The sequence below is a fragment of the Crocuta crocuta genome, unplaced genomic scaffold, assembly GCF_008692635.1.
Source record: "Crocuta crocuta isolate KB4526 unplaced genomic scaffold, BGI_CrCroc_1.0 scaffold427, whole genome shotgun sequence".
In the NCBI taxonomy this organism is placed as follows: Eukaryota; Metazoa; Chordata; class Mammalia; order Carnivora; family Hyaenidae; genus Crocuta; species Crocuta crocuta.
Genome location: NW_027533273.1, coordinates 1,942,613 through 1,962,949, shown reverse-complemented (window position 1 = coordinate 1,962,949; position 20,337 = coordinate 1,942,613). Strand labels below are relative to the sequence as shown.

At 36.5% G+C, this 20,337-nt stretch overlaps 1 protein-coding gene across 3 annotated transcripts in view; it reads left to right on the top strand.

Annotated features, from left to right (window-relative positions):
* RAB3GAP1 (RAB3 GTPase activating protein catalytic subunit 1) overlaps positions 1-20,337 on the top strand; it is a 115,068-nt gene that overhangs the window by 11,631 nt on the left and 83,100 nt on the right. For all 3 annotated transcript variants that reach the window (XM_077747846.1, XM_077747845.1, XM_077747847.1), the window contains exons 4-5: positions 13,762-13,894; positions 17,781-17,859. In XM_077747846.1, coding sequence (XP_077603972.1) covers positions 13,762-13,894; positions 17,781-17,859 — 212 coding nt within the window. The remainder of the gene's footprint in view (positions 1-13,761; positions 13,895-17,780; positions 17,860-20,337) is intronic.

Sequence of the window (20,337 nt, the reverse complement as noted above, 5' to 3'; positions counted from 1 at the left end):
TTCGCCCAGCATAACACCCTCAAGTTCCATCCATGTTGCTACACATGGCCAGATCTCATTCTTTCTCATGGCCATGTAGTATCCCATGGTATAGATAAACCACATCTTCTTAATCCATTCGTCCGCTGATGGACACTTAGGCTCTTTCCATGTTTTGGCTATTGTTAGTGCTGCTATGAACATTGGGGTACATGTGCCCCTATGCATCAGCACTCCTGTGTCCCTTGGGTAAATTCCTAGCAGTGCTATTGCTGGGTCATAGGGGAGTTCTGTTGTTAATGTTTTGAGGAAACTCCACACTGTTTTCCAGAGGGTCTGCACCCGTTTACATTCCCACCAACAGTGTAGGAGGGTGCTGTTTCTTCACATCCTCGCCAGCATCTAGAGTCTCCTGATTTGTTCATTTTAGCCACTCTGACTGGTGTGAGGTGGTATCTCAGTGTGGTTTTGATTTGTATTTCCCTGATGAGGAGGGATGCTGAGCATTGAGGGAATTCTTTTCTTACTTTGCTGAACGTTTTTTTTAAATCATGAATGAGTGTTTATTGAAATCTTACTTTGTATCTTTTGAAATAATCATGTGGTTTTTCCTCTTTGTTTTCTGAATGTGGTAAATCGTGTTAATTAAAATTCTTTTTGGGACACCTGGGTGGCTCAGTTGGTTGAGTGTCTGGCTTCGACTCAGGTCATGATCTCGCATCGAGATCGTCTCTTGTTCGAGCCCCGTGTCAGGCTCTGTGCTGACAGCTAGCTCAGAGCCTGGAGCCTGCTTCAGATTCTGTGTCTCCCTCTCTCTCTGACCCTTCCCTGCTCACGCTGCCTCTCTCTCTCTCAGAAATAAATAAAGCATTAAAAAAAAAAACAAAAAAAAAACAAAAAAACAAAAGGATCTGTGCTGATGGCTCAGAGCCTGGAGCCTGCTTCGGATTCTGTGTCTCCCTCTCTCGCGCCCCCCCCCCCGCCAATAAAAACATTAAAAAAATTATAATAACATGACTCAAGTTTACTCCACTTTTCCATCTTCCTCTTGCTTGCCCAACTTTCCCTGTCTCTGGAGAGAACAGAACTCACAGCCATGGAAGGGGGCAACAATACAAAGAGANGCGCCCCCCCACCCCCCCCCCCCCGCTCATGCTCTGTCTCAAAAATAAACAAAAAAATAAAATAACTAAAATAAAAAAAATCTTTTTATTGTGGTAAAAAATATATAGGATTTACCATTAGGTATAAAACTCAGTGGCATTAAGTACTTTGACATTGTTAAAGTTTTCATCACCAACAAACTCTAAACTTCATTCTCATTAAACAGTAACTTCCTCTTGCCTCCTCTAAGCCCCTGACAACCACTATCCTATTTCTGTTTCTGTGAATTTGAGTACTCTAGGTATTGCACATAAGTGGGATCATACAGTATTTGTCCTTCTGTGTCTGGCTTGTTTTATTTAGCATAATGTCTTCAAGGTTCATCCATGTTGTAGAATGTGTCACAGTTTTCTTTTGAAGACTGAAACATATTCCATTGTATGTATATACCACATTTTGTTAATTTACTCATTCATCTTGATGAATGAGTTGTTTCTACTTTTTGGTTATTATGAATAATATAAATAATGTATCTACTTTTTTTTTTAGCTATTTTGAATTAAGTTATGAATAATGCAGCCATAAATGTGGCTGCACAAATATCTCTTCAAGTCTCTCATTTCTTTTGGGTAGGTACCCAGAGGTGGAATTGATGGATCATATGATAATTCTTTTTTAAATTCTTTGAAGAATTGCCACACTCTTGGTTCTAAAATTCTGTNTAATTTGACAATAAACTATTAAAAAAAAAATAAATAAAATTCTGTTTTGTTTATATGAAGATCTCTTTATCTTATATTGTTTCTGAAGGATAGTTTTGCCGAAGAATTCTGGCTTGTCATTTATTTATCATCCATTCATTCATTCATTTCAGTTCTTTAAAGATGTAGTTTTGTAGTGCCTGGGTGACTCAGTCAGTTGAGCACCCGACTTTGCCTCAGGTCATGATCTCCTGATTCACAAGTTTGAGCCCTGCTGTGAGTTCTTTGCTGACAGCTCAGAGCCTGGAGCCTGCTTCAGATTCTGTGTGTGTTTCTCTCTCTGTCCCTCCCCTGTTTGTGCTCTGTCTCTCCCTCAAAAATAAATAAAAGATTAAAAAATAAAAGATGTAGTTCTATTTTCTTCTCTCAATAGTTCTGATTAGAAGTTAGGTGTCATTCATATTTTTTCTATTTTGGCATTTTTCTCACTGGTTGGTTTCAAGCTTTTTTCTCTAGTTTTCCACTTTAAGCCATTTAACTATTATGTGCTTAGGTGTATTTTCTTTGCATTTTTCTTGCTTAGGTTTGTTAATATTGGATTTGAAACTTTTTGTTTTTCACCAAAGTAGGGAAGTTCTGGCCATTATTTCTTCAAATACTTTTCTGCCACATTCTCTACTCTTTTTATGTGACTTAAGTTAGACTTGTATTTTAACTCTTAATATTGTTCCACAGGTCTCAGGGGTTCTGTCATCATTTTCTTTTTCTCTCCTAGATGATTTCTCTTGGTTTCTCTTTGAGTTCATTTACTCTTTCTTCTGCTGTCTCTGATTTGTTGTTAAGCCCATTTGATGTATTTTTCAATTTAACTATTGTACTTTTTAGGTCTAGAATTTCTGTTTGTTTCTTTCCAAAATTTCCAGTTCTCTGAAGGTTCCTTATCTCCAAATTTGAAAATATTTTCCTTTAGTCCTGGAGCATATTTATTATAGCTAGTATAAAACCAATTGCAACATCTAGGCCTTCTTGGGGTTGGTTTCTCTTGACTGTATTCTCTTGCGTATAGATCACATTTTCCTGTTTTTAAATTTGTCTTGTGAGTGCATATCCAGCAATTTCTTAATGTTATGCTTGTTATTTTGAATGAAATGTAGAGACTAGATTCTGTTGTATTCCTCTAAAGAGTAGTTTGTTTGTTGTTTTGTTTCAGCAAACAATTCATTTGACTACACTAAAATTCCACTCTCTTTTCAGTGGTGACAGCAGCTAAAAATCTTTTCTTGGTCACTGTACTGTGGAGTCTCCATTGTTCATATCTGGTTTAGCAGATAGCCAAAATTGGGGAGTAGAGCTAATATACAAATTTCAGAGCTTACCCCTTGCTGGCTTCTTCTCCACCAGAGTGTATGTCTTAACTTTAGGACTTCTCTGTTGTCGGAGGCCGGCTCTGACAGGTCCAGGGGTCCCTGAAGGATGGACAGTGTCAGTGAGAGAGAGAGTGAGAGAGCCCTGAGATTCTTTCTGATCACCAGGCAGGCATCTCTGTGCTGTCGGTTTTGGTGTCTTTATTTAAAAGTTCAGCAACAACATGAAGTCAGAGAAAAGAATTTTTTACAATGGGAGGCCTTTTGTGATATCAATTGCAGAATAACAGAATGTTCTTAGTGAAAAACAGGATAACATATAAGTTAAATTGTATATAGATAAGCTAGGAGTCATTCTGTCTGGCTCTCAAGAGGATGAATGTTTCTGAATTGGTTTGTTTGTGGAAACTATCATGGGGGCCCTAAATGTGTCAGTCTTTGCACCTGGGTTTATGTTTTAGCTACTCTTATCTATGCTCATTCCAGCTGCCAGTGTAAGGGAGGGTGTTTGTGGAATGTAGGCCTTGAGGAAGGGACTGCCATGCTTCACCAATTAGCAAAGATATATGTAGTAACTATATTCTGCCCTTAACCCCAAAATAGGCTCTTTGTCTTGGGGCCAGGCTCAATTGTAACTCTTGTGTTCTTAACCCCCTTAATTATCTAAGTCTTGGGTCTGCAAGGCCCATAGGAAGAGTCTTTTGACAATCACCCACAGAGCTTTCATCTAAAGCCTCTTTTGTAAAGGCAGGAATATGCTTTTCCTTATGAGGTATCTGTGTTCAGAATATGGGTCTGGTATGGAATATTGTGAGGCCTGGTCAATACCAGCAGGCTCATTCCCAACATGAGCCAGTAGTAGCAGAAAGAGATACCAGTTTTCGTTTCTCATGGCAGGAGCTGTGCAAACACTGGCATTTCCTTGCTGTGACTGCCATCCGGAGAGGCCGGTGTGGCTCCCGGCACTCTGTCATCTTTGAAGTTAGTCCTCTGTTGCCTGAGTTCAGTAAATCTCCATCATTCTGCAACCCTGAGTTGTGCACAGAATGTGTGCACGGGATCATGCACTGAGATCATGACCTGAGCAGACTCTAAAACTTAGTTGACTGAGCCACCCAGGCACCCCTGGAAATTTAGTTCTACTGTGGCATTGTTCCATCTCAGTCTGCTGTTGCTGCTGCTTTCCAGAAGTATTCACCAGAGGCTTTAAAATGCTATTTGCTTAAGCAGAGTAGAATAGAAACACATGGAATTACTTAACACTTTTATGCTATAAAATTGATTCATTGTTTCCTTTGAGCTCTTAGAAGTTAAAAATTTAGCATCCAGCTGGAGAGAAATAAAGGATAAAACCTGGCTGAAAAAGCTCAGCTTTAATCTGAGATAGATTAGAGGTATCTTTAGACATTTTCAGTTCTATTATTTCCTAGATCACATTTTCTTTTGTATATCTTAAAAAGATTTTTTGCTTGCCATTGAGTTATAGCACATTATTCTTTCAGTGCGTTAAGTAAAATTTTCAGTGTATATCATGCATTTCATTTTGAACTTTAATTTGGTATAGGACCTATGCCATTGTTTAAACAAATACTGTATGAACAAATGAGAAGGTTCTCTCTACACATGAAGAGGTCAGATCAAGAGATAAAGTGCTTGGGCTCAAATTGTAAGCAGTGCTGACTCAGAAGAGTGTAAGATCTGGCTGTGGAGGTAGGCCCAAACTCATGTTAGAGCTGAATGCCTGAGGTGGCCCTCAGGAGTACTTGTTGCCTCTAAAGTTTTTGGTTTCCACCATTGTATCTTATGTCTACTTAAATCTACTGTTTTTTTCCCCTTAACTTGTAGTTAGCTGCATCCTCTTTTCCTAGGATCTCTTACTGTTAGTGCTTTTAGCTAGTTGAATGTTCCCTGGATGAATTGTGGCTTTTTATTGATTTAAGAGGAACTGATCTCAAGTTCCCTTTTGTTTCCGAATTTCACTTGTTAGGGTTTTTAACAACCCTCTGGAAGTAAATTCAAAGTTCCATGCTGAAGCGCTTCTAGACTGAGCCTTAATATCATGCCCCTCTCCTTCTGTGCTTTTAGTGGGATGATCCTGATCCAGGCTGAGGGCCACCCAGGCTACCTGTGAAGAGTGAAAGGTATATAGATGACTGTTTTTTGGGTTTGTGTGTGTGTGTCTGTGTGTGAGTATGTGATTAGATGTAGTTTTTTTTTATTAATCTCATCTTGTCATGGCCAGTATCCATGAATGTGTAATAAATACACTGAACTGGAAACAGTCATTCACTGCCATGAAATATTCATTACTATTATAAACCATATCACATACAAAACATGTAGAAACTGCAGTGTCAGCTTTTTATTTTTTTTATTTTTTTATTTTTTAAAGGGGTCCTAGCCAACCAGCTTTTTTTTTTTTTTTTTTTTTTTATTTCTAGGAGAGAGAGAGAGAGACAGCATGAGCAGGGGAGGGTCAGAGAGAGAGGGAGACACAGACTCTGAAATAGGCTCCAGGCTCTGAGCTGGCAGTCAGCACAGAGCCCAATGCGGGGCTCGAACCCACGAACCGTGAGATCATGACCTAAGCGAAAGTCGGACGCTTAACCGACTAAGCCACCCAGGAGCCCCCAGTGTCAGCTTTTTAGATTAAATATGTTCTTTATTTTTTTTTTTTTAATTTTTGATGGTTTATTTATTTCTAGGAGAGAGAGAGAGAGAGACAGCATGAGCAGGGGAGGGTCAGAGAGAGAGAGAGTGACAGACTCTGAAGCAGGCTCCAGGCTCTGAGCTGGCAGTCAGCACAGAGCCCAATGCGGGGCTCGAACCCACGAACCGTGAGATCATGACCTAAGCGAAAGTCGGACGCTTAGCCGACTAAGCCACCCAGGTGCCCCTAAATATGTTCTTTAACAGTTTTGCTGTCTTTTAGAGTTTTTGTTTGGAATCATCAGTTATCTGTTGGAATTGAGTTGTATAGTAGTTACCCCTTAACTTTGAGGGATATGTTCCCCAATCCCTGCAGATGCCTGACACCACAGATAGTACTAATTGCTATATATATTTTTTCCTGAATGTACATACATATGATAGTTCACTTAATGAATTAGGTAGAGTAAGAGATTAACAACAATAACTGATAATAAAATAATTAAAACAATATATTATAATTAAATTTATGTAAATGTTTCTCTCAAAATATCTTATCGTACTGTGCTTACTCATCATTTTCTCCTTGTGATGATATGAGATAAAATGCCTACATGATGAAATGAAGTGAGGTGAATGGTAGTCATTGTGATGTAGTGTTAGTCTACTATTGATTTTCTTATCATATGTCAGAAGGAGGATCATCTGCTTCTGGACCGAGGTCAACTGTGGTTGTCTGAAACAGTTGAAAGTGAAACTGGGGGTAGGGGCAACTACTGTACTAGCTGTTTATTTGCATGCTACTTTGCCAGCATAATAGCATATTTCTTTTGTTTTAGGAAAACTACTAGAAAAGCATATGGTTTTAGAGTTGCTTGTGGGTAGAGAAATAGTTGGTTTGTCTTATTCCGGAAATGGATGAAATGTTCATTGAGCTTTTTAATCTTCTTTTTATGTATGTATGTATGTATTTTAATGTTTGCTTATTTTTGAGAGAAAGGAAGAGACAGAGATCTAGTGGTGGAAGGGTGGAGAGAAAGGGACACACAGAATCTGAAACAGGCTCCATGATCTGAGCTGTCAGCACAGAGCCCAAAGTGGGGCCCGAACTCATGGATTGTAAGATCATGACCTGATCTGAAGTCGGATGCTTAACTGACTGAGCCACCCAGGTGCCCTACCACAATTAATTTTAGGACAATTGATCACTCCCAAAAGAAACCCTGTACCATTTAGCAGTCACTTACTGTTTTCTCTTATCCCTAGGCAACAGCTAACTTTCTGTCTCTTTAGATTTGCCTATTTTGGACATTTTGTATAAATGAAATCATATAACATGTGGCCTTTAGTAAGTTGGATTTTTTTCACTTAGCATAAAGCTTTCAAGTTTGGTCCATATTGTAACATTTATTAGTCCTTCATTTCTTTTTATTATTGCTATATATTACTCTGTTTTACGGATTCACCATATTTTATTTATCCATTTATCACTTGATTGACATATGCATTGTTTCTACTTCTTGGCTATTATGAGTAATGCTGCTGTGAACCTTCATGTATACTTTTTTTGTGTGGATGAATGTTTTCATTTCTTTTGGGCATATATCTAAGAGTGTAATTATTGGTTTACATGGTAACTTTATATTTAATCTTTTGAGGAACTGCCTGACTGTGCTGCGTCATTTTACATTTGTATTTTTCCTGATCTCTCTGCATCCTCACTAACCCTTGTTATCTTTTTTATTATACAACATCCTAGTGGTTGTGAAGTGATACATCATTGTTATTTTGATTGTGTTTGCCTAATGGCTGTTGATATGAAACATCTTCTCATGTTCTTATTGGCTATTTGTATATCTTCTTTAGGGAAATGTCTATTCAGATCCTTTCCCCATTTTTGAAGTGGGATTATCTGTCTTATTCAGTGTAAGTGTTGCTTATACATTTTGGATACAAATCATATATGAGATATCTAATTTGCCACAGTTTTTTTCCTGTTCTTTATGTTGTAGCATGTATTGTTGTGAGTTTTCTTTTCACTTTCTTGTTGGTGTCTTTAGTTTTTACTCTTGTATTTAGATATGTCATCCATTTTGACTGAATTTTCATGTCTAGTTTAAGGAAAGGATCCAGTTTCATTTTTTGCATGTGGATATCCAGTTGTCCCAGCTCAGATGATATATTAATGCTTGTATTTTAATATTGTATATGGTCAAAAGGATTTCTTATACCAGTGGATGAAAGCTCTATACCAAGTGTTTTTCTGTGTTGGCTACACATTAGAATCACGGGAAGGATTTTTGAAAAATTCTAGTGTTTAGACTACAACCTCAGAGATTCTGATTTAATTGGTCTATTGTGGAGCCTAGTTATCAGTATATTTTTTAGGCCTCTTCAGTGATTATAAAGTCTAATTAGGTTGAGAACCATAGTTCTATCTTCCTCAAAAAAAAAAATGGAAAAAATTCACTGTTTTTTAATGCTTTACTATATTTTTGTCCTTTTCAATAATGTGTTGAATTTAGCAGTAGAAGAAACAGTTTTTTGTTTGTTAAATGAATAAACAATTTTTTAAATGTTTCTTTATTGAGAGAGAAATTGAGAGAACACAATCAGGGAAGGGGCAGAGTGAGAGGGAGACACAGAATCCAAAGCAGACTCCATCCAGGATCTGAACTGTCAGCACAGAGCGTCATGTGGGGCTCGAACTCACAGACTGAGAGATCATGACCTGAGCCAAAGTCACATGCTTAACCCACAGAGCCACCTAAGTGCCCCTGGTACTTACCCTTTCCCTTATTTATATGATGTATCATATTGATTTGCTAATATTGAACCACTCTGGCATTCTGGGAATAAATCCCACTGTGTTGTGTTGAATGATTTTTTTAATGTACTGTTGGATTCAGTTTGCTAGTATTTTTTTAATGAGGATTTTGCATCAGTGTTCTTCAGGGATATTGCCATGTAGTTGCCTTTTTTTTGTGATGTCTTTATCTGGGTTTGGTATCAGGATAATGCTGGCCTGATAAAATGAATTTAGAAGTTTTTCTTCCTTTTCTGTATTTAAAAAACACTTTTTAAAATGTTTACTTATTTTTGAGAGAGAGAGAGAGAGAGACAGAGACAGAGACAGACAGAGAGACACAGGGCGAGCAGGGGAGGGGCAGAGAAAGAGAGACACAGAATCCAAACCAGGCTCCAGGGTCTGAGCTGTCAGCACAGAGCCCTACACGGGAGTCGAACCCATGAACTCTGAGATCATGACCTGAGCCAGAGCTGGACGCTTAACCAACAGAGCTACCCAGACGCCCCTCCTTTTCTATGTTTTGAAGTAGTTTGAGAAGAACAGGCATTAATTCTTCATTAAATGTTTGGTAGAATTTGCCTGTGAAGCCATCTAGTGCAGGACTTGTTTGTTGGGAGTTTTTTTTATTACAGATTCAATTTCTTTGGTGCTTATTGGTCTGCAGATTTTCTATTTCTTCCTTTATTAGTTTTGGTAGTTTATATGTTTCTAGGAATTTACCCATTTCTTCTGGGTTGTCCGTTTTGTTGGCAAATAGTTTTTCAAAATATTCACTTAAAATTGTTTGTATTTCCATGTTGTTTGTTTTTATTTCTCCTCTCTCATTTGGGCCTATTTATTTGAATCCTTTCTCTTTTTTTCTTGATAAGTCTGGCTAGAGGTTTATCAGTCTGAATGATTTGTTTCACAGAACGAGTTCCTGGTTTCACTGATCTGTTCTAATGTGGGTTTTTTTGTTAGGTTTCTATTTCATTTATTTTTGCTCTAAACTTTATTATTTCCTTCCCTCTGCTGGTTTTAGGTTTTGTTATTCTTCTTATAAAAGCTCCTTTTTGTGTAAGGTTAGGTTGTTTATGTGAGATTTTTCTTTTTTTAAATATAATTTACTGTCAAATTGGTTTCCATACAACACCCAGTGCTCATCGAATGAGTGCCCTCCACATCACCCACTTTCCCCTCTCCCCTGCCCCGCCATCAACACTCAGTTTGTTCTCAGAATTAAGAGTCTCTTATGGTTTACATACCTCCTCTCTGTAACTTTCTTTTTTCCCCATCCCTTTCCTCATGGTCTTCTGTTAAGTTTTTCAAGATCCACGTATGAGTGAAAACGTGCTGTCTGTCTTTCTCTGACTGACTTATTGCACTTAGCATGATAGCTTCCAGTTTCATCCACGTTGCTGCAAATGGCCAGATTTCATTCTTTATTTGAGATTTTTCTTGCTTCTTGAGGTAAACATGTTACTATAAACTTCCCTTTTAGAACATCTTTAGGTATGTCCCAAAGGTTTTGAACCATTGTGTTTTCCTTTTCCCCTTTTCCATGTAGTTTTTTATTTCTTCTTTTATTTCCTGGTTGACTCATCCATTGTTTAGTAGCAAGTTATTTATCCTCCATGTATTTGTGGTCTTTCCAGTTGTTTTTTTTCTTCTGGTTCACTCCTGGTTTCCTAGTGTTGTCAGAAAAGACGCATGGTATGACTTCAGTCTTTTTGAATTTGTTGAGACTTGTTTTGTGGCCTAATATTTGATCATTTCTGGAGGATATTCCATGTGCACTTAAAAAGAAGGTATATTCTGCTGTTTTAGGATAGAATGTCCTGGATGTATCAGTTAAATCCATCTGGTCCATTGTCATTCAATGCGATTGTTTCCTTGTTGATCTCTGTTTAGATGATATGTCCATTAATGTCACTGGAGTTTTAAAGTCCCCCCCATTACTGTATTATTAATGATTAGTTCCTTTATGTTTGTTATTAACTATTTTGTATATTTGGATGCTCCTCATTTTCTTAATTTTTAATTTTATTGTTAATGCCTTTTGTGTCTTGTCAAAGGAATCTTTGCCTATCTCAATGTTGTAAAGATAGTTCTGCTTTTCTTCATGAGGATATCTTATTACTCCAGGGCCATTTGTTGAAAAGACCAATCATTCCCTACTAAATTGCAGTAGTTCCTCTGTTGTAAAATGAAGTATAAGTGTGAATGTATTTTTGGACTATTAGGTTTTATTGATCTATTTGTCTTCATGCTAGTACTATACCATCTTAATTACTGTAGCAAAGTAAATCTTAAAATCAGGTGGTATATTTTTTATCAAAATTATTTTAGGTATTTATTTATTTATTTTTTAAAGAGATTTTATTTTTTTTTAATGTTTTATTTATTTCTAGGAGAGAGAGAGAGAGAGAGACAGCCTGAGCAGGGGAGGGTCAGAGAGAGAGGGAGTCACAGACTCTGAAACAGGCTCCAGGCTCTGAGCTGGCAGTCAGCACAGAGCCCGACGCGGGGCTCGAACCCACAAACTGCGAGATCATGACCTAAGTGAAAGTCGGACGCTTAACCGACTAAGCCACCCAGGCGCCCCTATTTTAGATATTTTAGATCCTTTGGATTTCATATTACTTTTAGAATCAACTTGTCAATTTCTACAAAATAACTCCTGGGATTTTGATTAGGATTATATTGAATATATAGATCTGTTTGAGGACAATTACGTCTTACTGCTGTTGGCGTCTTCTAATCCATGTACATTTAGCTCCAGTTAGGTCTTTAATCTCTCTTATCAATGTTTTGAAGCATTCTTAGGTAGAGTTTTTGCTGTTTTTCATTAAGTGAAAGATATTTCATTATTCCTAGATAATTGATTTATTTTTGATGTTGTGAGAGTGGTATTTTTAAAAAGATTCATCTTCCAAATGTTTGTTGCATGTATATAAAAATACAGTTGTAGTCTGTTAAGGATCTGGCTTTTGGTTTGGCCTCAGGTCGTGGATCTCATAGTTAATGGGATCGAGCCCCACCTCAGGCTCTGCACTGACAGCCCAGAGCCTGCTTGGAATTCTCTCCCCCACTCCCTCTCTGCCTCTTCCCTGCTCTCTCTCTCAAAATAAATAAATACACTTCAAAAAAAAAATACAGATCGTTTTTGGGGTGCCTGAGTGGCTCAGTTGGTTAAGTGGCCAACCCTTGATCTCAGCTCAGGTCTTGATCTCAGAGTCATGAGTTTCAGGGTCTGTGTTGGGCTCCATGCCAAGTATGGAGCCTACCTAAAAAAATAGAGACGGTTTTTGTTTTATTGATTTTGAATTCCATAACTTTATAAACTCATCAGTTAGTTTTAGTAGTTTGTAGGCTGCTTTGATTATTCTAGGTACATATCACGGCATTGTGAATACACACAGCTGTCTATAAACTTATTTCTTTTTATTGTCTGATTGGGGACTTCGGAGGTTATTTTTAATGAATCACTAGATTAATTTTGGACTAGAGTTGTCATTTCTGAGTGTAATCATAAATATACACCATACTGAAGTTTTTGTTAAAGAACTGTATCATAGGGGCGTTAAGCTCAGTTGGTTAAGCGTTGGACATAGGCTCAGGTCATGATATCACTGTTTGTGGGTTCAAGGACCGTGTCAGGCTCTGTGCTGACAGCTAGCTCAGAGCCGGAAGCCTGCTTCAGATTCTGTATCTTCCTCTCTCTATGACCCTTCCCTGCTCATGTTCTCTCCCTCTCCCTCTCCCTCTCCCTCTCTCTCTCCCTCTCTCTCTCTCCCTCCCTCTCTCCCTCTCTCTCAGAAATAAATAAAACATTAAAAATTTTTTTAAAAAGAAATGAAGGAGGCAGATTAGAATGTTGTTTTTCAGTTGAACTAATCATCTTAGAACATTTATTTGGTAGGCAGAACCTAGATACCTCCTCTTTATTGAATACAACCAAATCCTCCTTGAGATAGCTGTTAGTAAGGTTGCCAGTGGTACCCAGAATCCAGAATAGGGTCAGATAATATTTCTTTATATCATTTAAACAGAATATTTAAGCTTAGCAAATAGTAGGCTTACCTCTCATTTTCTGGGCTTCTTCCTTGTCTGTACTTTTAGCCTTAACTGCTTTATAGTGGGCATTCCTCACAGTACACCATGTTCTTATGTATACATTATAATGCTTACTACAGTTTGAGAATTTTGGCATGGGCCATATATGTCTTAATTTAATACAGGTTAACCACACTTTAGAAAAAACTTAACATATAAAAATTACAGTTTTTTATATGCATCATACAAGTGGTTTTTCTCTTAATATAAAAAGATTGCTGTTTATTTAAATGTGCCTTGGGACATTTGAAATATTTAACTCAATTCAGAATTATGAATATTTTGCCAGCAACAAATATAGAACATTTGAGCATTATACATAAGGTATGTTTGTGAAAACTCAATAATGAACAAAATCATTCCTTACATATTTTATATATAGTTTGCAACCGCCTGTGTTTGGCAAGTTGCTGGGTTGACATTTTCTGCCTCATAGTGGTGCTATGCTGTAATGACTGTATACCTACCTCTCCAGTGGAAAGAATATCTATGGGAGCTCTGGGGCCCATGGAAAAAATCCTGTTGTATGATTATGTTGTATAAGTGAGGGAACTCCTTGGGACTTTTAATTAAAATGTTTTCCAGTCAAGGAGTTGTGATTGAAATGAAAATATTTGAATGCCAAAGCTTGATAAAGATGCTTGCAAAACTATGTTAAGCAAATAAGTGCATATGTTATATATTATATGTTGTATCACTTAAATTTAGCCTACAAACTGCTTTTTTATTAAGCTATTTCTGATGTCCAGTAATGTGGCACACTATATAATGATATTGGATTTGAGATTTTTAGAAGAAAAATATATTTTATTGCCTTGTATTTTTTCTAAATTTTAAAATTTATAAAATTTAATCATTTTAAGCTAGAAGTAATTCACATTCTTCTAATGGTAGGATTTTTTTTGTATGTTAGAGGCATGGGATTTATTGTATATTTATGATCTTACATGTTTATATCACAAAAATTATTTGAAAATTTTAATTTTGTTTGTCACTTGGTGGTTGATATTCCAAGGGGTTTTCTTTTTAAAAATGGGTGTTTTTTTATTGTTAAATACAGGGTGTATTTACTTCTGGCACATGGGAAGAGAAATCAGATGAAATTTCCTTTGCTGATTTCAAGTTCTCAGTCACCCATCATTATCTTGTACAAGACTCCACTGATAAAGAAGGAAAGGATGAAGTATTGGAAGGTAAATTGTTACTAATTATTTTTATTTTGTTTTGTTTTATTAATGTTTGTTTATTTTAACAGAGAGAGACCATGAGCTTGCAGGGGAGGGGCAGAGAGAGAGGGAGAGAGAGAATCCCAAGCAAGTTCTATGCTGTTAGTGCAGAGCCCAGTTGGGGCTCCATCCCATGAACCATGAGATTGTGACCTGACCTGAAAACAGGAGTCAGGCATTTAACCAACTGAGCCAACCAGGTACCCTGTGTTACTAATTGTTTTTAAACGAATGACTGTAAGAGTGATTGTAATTTTGAATTATGAATTTAGTTCTCTTGATTAAGTGCTGTCCTCTAGGGACACCTGAGTGCCTCATTCGGTTCAGCATATGACTGGATTTTGGCTCAGGTCATGATCTCACAGTTCATGGATTCAAGCCCTGCATGCATCACTGGAAGTGCAGAGCCTGCTGTGATTCTTTCTTCCTCTCTCTCTGCCCCTCCCCTTCTCTCTCATTCCAAATAAATATATAAACTTAAAAATTTTTTTTTTTAGAAAGTAGTGCCCTCTCGAGATGTTTTACATATGCAGAGTTGTTTTACCACATCTGAAACAGAGTATGATATTTTTCTGTTTTATTTTCAGAGTATGATCTTTTTAGAGGAACAATTATAGCATCATTCACTTCAAAATGAATTAGATTAGCAAATATTTATTGAGTACCTAACATGTTGTAGGTACTTTGCTAAGCTCACTTGAACCCACAGTTATAAGAAATTTACATTTCAGTAAGGGAGATGTGGTCTATATATATATATTTTTTAATGCTATTTTAAATTTATTTCTGAGAGAGAGAGAGAGACACTGTGAGCAAGGGAGGGTCAGAAGAGAGGGAGACACATAATCCAAAGCAAGCTCCAGGCTCTGAGCTAGCTGTCAGCACAGAGTCTGACACGGAGCTTGAACCCATGAACCGTGAGATCATGACCTGAGCTGAAGTCGGGCGCTCAACCGACTGAGCCACCCAGGCACCCCAAATGTGGTCTATAAATAAGTAACCATAGTAGGAAGTAGAAAATGATAAGTTCAGTCCCAGAGCACAGATAAAGTACTTTAAATTTCTACTGAAGTTTAGAGGAGATGTGATCAGGTCTAATTGAGAGAGATAAGAGAAAGTGTAATAGAGAATTAAACAACTAAACTATGACTGGAAGGATTTAAAAATAAAAGTTACTCATTTATCAGGATACTGTTTTGGATATACCCCAAAATTTGTCAGATGAAGTGGATTAAAACTCTGGTTTTTCTTCTTACTAGTTACTTAACCTTTCCAAATCTGAATTATCTCACTTGAAAAGTGAAGTTATACCACCCAGCAGATTAATGGGAAGGTTTAATGAAATAGTGTATATGAGACCTATCTCAGGACTTGGTCCTTGCTAGGTACTCAGTAAATAGTGCTTATGATGGTTGGCAATAGGTCACATTGCTCAAATTTTTGTAAATGGTGCTTTTAGTTCATAGGTCAAATCATCCAAAATCTCTCTCCTGAGATAGAGTAGTGTATAATAGTGAGTCAGCAATGTGTTAAAGAAGTATTAATTTTGCAATTTTCAGTCAAATACCCTTCACTCACTCAAAAAATAAGTATGCAGAAGGTGTTAAAGTTTCTCAGAGCACTTGAAGGCATCATGCTAAATGAAATAAGTCAGAGAAAGACTGATATTATATGATCTCTCTTATACGTAGAATCTAAAAAACAAAAACAAAACTTACCAAGCTCATAGTTAAAGAGAACAGATTGGTGGTTCCCAGAGATGGAAGTTGGGGGGTGGGCAACATGGATGAAGAGGGTCAAAAGGTTGACCCTCATAAGTAAGTCCTGGGAATGTAATTAATGTATAGCATGGCAGCTATAGTTAATAGTATTGTATTGTGCTTTTGAAAGTTGCTCAGAGAGTAAATTTGTATGACAAGAAAATGTTTTTTGTTAACTGTTGACAGATGTTGACTAGACTTACGGTGATCATTTTGCAGTGTATTCAGTTATCAAGTTGTTATGTCATATACATGAAACTAAGATAAAATGTTATATGTCAGTTATACTTCAATTGAAAAAATAAATTAAGGAAAAAAAGTTTTTCTGGTCAATACACATATTATTTGTAAGTGCAGACCTGAAATATTTGTGCCTTTTCTTGTATAGGAATAAAATTATATACCTTTTGTTTATTGGCATTCTTAGAAACAAAAGAAGTAGATAGCATCTGCATTCATAACTAGGACAGATCACATTGACCACATATACACATAAGTAAGACAATTTATAAAGCAAAATAAAATAATTAAATCAGAATAGAGTGTGTGTGTACTTGAGGAGTAAGGGTAAGAGGGATATATATGCAACTGGTCTGATAATAGCCCAGTGAGTTCCAGGTCTAACATTTTGCTCATTAATGAAGGAAACTGTTAAAGGTAGAGAAATCTTGAGGAACATCAAGGAGATGCTGTTATAATAAGGAGGCTTAGAATCAGTTTTTTTTTTTTCTTAAGGTTTTTTTTTTGTTTTGGGAGAGAGGGACAGAGAGCATGAAATGGGGAGGGGTAGAGAGAAAGGGAGAGAGAAAATCCCAAGCAGGCTCCATGCTGTCAGTGCAGAACCCAACATGGGGATTGGTCTCACAAACTGTGAGGTCATGACCTGAGCTGAAATCAAGTCAGACGCTCCACCAACTGGGACACCAGGAGCCCCAGAATCAGTATTTCTGAGATGAACTGTGGTCTGAGAGAGGATGAACAGATTTTAGTTAGTTTAAGTCATTATTGTGATATGTATGTATGTATCATGCATTTTGAATTTGATTGTGATTGAAGCTGTACCTAGTGGTAGAAGTTATAAGTGAACCATCAACTCATTTAATTTGGAGATACACATTTAAAACTATATTATTAGAGGCCATAAGATTTGAGCACTGATACTTAATTTCATTGGAGTTGTTTGTTGGCTTTAAAGCATCAGGTCATTAGTGTTCTTCTATATCCTTTTTTAAGAATTAACAAAGTATAAATTTGCTAAGGAATTATGTCTATACAACAAAAGAAGTGTTATCATAAACAAATATTTTTTATGCTTTGAGTTTATTATGCATTCATAAATAAATAAGGATCATTTATGACAGTATCTTAATATAAATTGCAGTACAAGTGCTTAAAGATACATGGGTTATAAGTGGGAAGCTGGTTAGTGGTTTTATAAGAGCACTTAAGATGGCCCGGGGCCCACAAAGACTGGCCATAGGAAGTGATAAGGAGTTGACAGGACTCTTAAGTAGTTTTGAAGAAAAGTGTAGACAAGGGCAGACCGAGAAGAAGAGATAAAACATGGCTTTCTAGTAAGGCTGAGGAACTGTATGAGTCATGACATAGAAGAAAGGAAAATATAAACATAGGAACGATACTTAGAGGCTGGTGTTTTAGGAAAAAAGACATCGAGAGAGACATCTTTATTATTTTTTAATTTTTTTTAACGTTTATTCATTTTGAGAGGAGAGACAGAGCATAAGTAAGGGAAGGGCAGAGAGAGAAAGAGAGAGGGAGACACAGAAACTGAAGCAGGCTCCAGGCTCTGAGCTATCAGTAGAGTCTGATGCAGGGCTTGAACTCATGAACCATGAGATCATGACCTGATCTGAAGTCGGATGCTTAACCAACTGAGCCACGCAGGCCCCCATGAAAGAGACATCTTTTTCACCCCAAATCTTAGAGCTAGCCCTAGATATAAATCTTTAAGCAATTTCATAACAACATGGACTAGCAAGATGTGTTATGCAATATGATTTTTTTAAATCATGTTACAAAATTTTGCCTTAGAATGAACATACTAATTTTTTCATTATTAAATGTTTTTGTAGATGTTATTCCACAGTCTATGCAGGATCTGTTGTGTATGAATAATGATTTTCCTCCGAGAGCACATTGCCTGGTAAGATGGTAGGTATACATTTTACTCAGGTAACTTTTAGTATGTGTGTTGGGGAGACCCAAGACCTCCTGAAGGTTCAGTGATATGTCAGGAGGATGAACAGAACTCAGCCTGTGGTTACACTTACTATGATTTATTACACTAACAAAATCAATAGAATGAAAAGGTGCCTGAGGCAAAGTTTGGAGGAAGTCAAGTGTTTGAGTCCTTTCCTGATGGAGTCACACAGGACATACTTAATAATTCCCTTAGGAACAAGTTGTGACAACACGTATGAAATATCTACCAAGGAAGCTTGTTAGCAGCTCAGCTCTCAGCGTTTGTATTTGGGGGCTGGCACCTGCTGACTGGTACATAACAAAATTTCAGATTCCCAGAAGAAAAGCAGGTGTTCAGCATAAACCACATTGTTTGTACATTTTAACCACAGTAACTCTTATTGGAGGGTTTTTTGAGAACCTTCTCCAAATCCAGATTCCTAGGTGCCTGCCAAAGGTCAGCCTTGCAAGCAGACCTTCTAAGGATAGTAGTCACAGGCCTACTGTTAACTCTTCTGCACGGTTTGTTTCATCATCTAGGGTAGAGCCTAACTATAATTCTGATGACTAGCATAAAACATTTGCATATTGTAGAAAACTTAATGTGTAGTGTTGGAAATTGAATTGAAATAAAATGTTGATCTCAGTTACACAATAACATCATAACTCATTATATCTAAATTGTAAATGTGATAGATTAATATAAGAGATACATCACACTTAAAAGGTCTGTATCTCATTTTGGTAGGGGTGGTGTTGAAGCATACCACTACCAAAATGTCTCAAGTATGAGTGTATGTTCAAGAAAGGACACCTAGTTAAAATACATTCATATTACTGGTTTTATGTTGGTCTGTTGGTGTGAGTTGGCCTCTTGATTTTTTATAAAAGAGTTTCTAAGAGAGAGGAAAATGATAGTATCTTTCCTTCTTTTTTTCCTCATTTCAGTGTAATTACTATAGCAAGAAGACTATGTAGCCTGCTTAAAAAAAAGAAATCTAGTTGCAGATGCAAATAAACTGGATATCGTTTCATAAATATGCCTGTCATTTTAGTGTGATCTTTTAAAAACTGAATTTAAACAAGTATAAGTGGAATTTAATAAATTACCATTTAATTTAATCCATCCAGATTCTCTTCTGATCTTTTAAAGTATAAATATATATATTTAAAATGACAAAATACATTGGTAGGCAGCATATTATACAGCATGACTTTGCATGTACTCACTCAGTGTTAATTGAACACCTACTGTTTGGGCAGACACTGAATTAGACATACTTAAGTTTCATTTCTAGCTCGAATACTTCTTTTCAATTTGGGGCAGTTTTTCTGAGTTGGTTTCTATGTTGGTAAATACAGAGTAATAAATAATATACACCCTTAAGAGTAATTGTGAGGATTAAGTAAGATAGTGGTACATAATGTTTATCACAGTCTGAATGCTTTTGTATAATCTTTGCTTAGCCTTTTTTTTTTTTTTTTTTTTTTGCTTCTAGATAGACATGTATTTTGAGGGAACAGTATATAACCCATACAGTCCAACAACTGGTCCCCCCAATTTATGTCCATTCCATAGACAAGATATATTCATTCTGTTCAACTGTTAATTTCCTAAAACTGTGTTTGACACATAGTCCATAGTTTAAAAATATTTGTTGAATGAGTGAGTGAAACCTTTCTGTGTATTATTGAAGTACATGTTAGTGTTGTATTTCTATATGTTAATGAAAATCTCTTGTTAGTAGTTTTTTTAACCTTTACATTTACTTTAAACAATTTTTATTTTTAAAATTAGTATATAGTAAAATTGACTTTTTTTGATGAATAGTTCATTGAATTTCAACACATGTATAAGGTTTTGTTTGTTTTAAATATTTATTTATTTATTTTGAGAGAGAGAGAGACAGCACAAGCACAAGCAGGGGAAGGGCAGAGAGAGAGAGAGACAGACAGACAGAGACAGGGCACTGTCAACACAGAGCCCGACGTGGGATTTGATCTCATGAACTGAGATCATGACCTGAGTCCAAACTGAGTCAGACACTTAATCAACCCAGTCACATACATGTTGCTATGTATAGGTGTCTTAAAACTACTGCCACAATAGTTCTCTACAGAACTGCCACAACAGTTTTGTAACTTCCGGAAAAAACTCTTCTTGTCCATTATAATTTCTGGGCAATAATTGATATATTTTTAGTTTTGATAGTTTTATCCTCTCAAGAATGTCATAGAGATGGAATCATATGGTAACTATTTGAGACTAGTTTCTTTTACTCCGCATAAAGTTTTGAGATCCTTTGAAGTAATTCTTTATCAGGTTTGTTACTTTTTATTGCTGAGCAGTATTCTCTTGTCAAGATATATGCTAGTTTGTTTACTCATTCAGTGCTTGAAGGACATTAGTATTGTTTTTAGGCTTGGACATTTCTATTTATTATAATT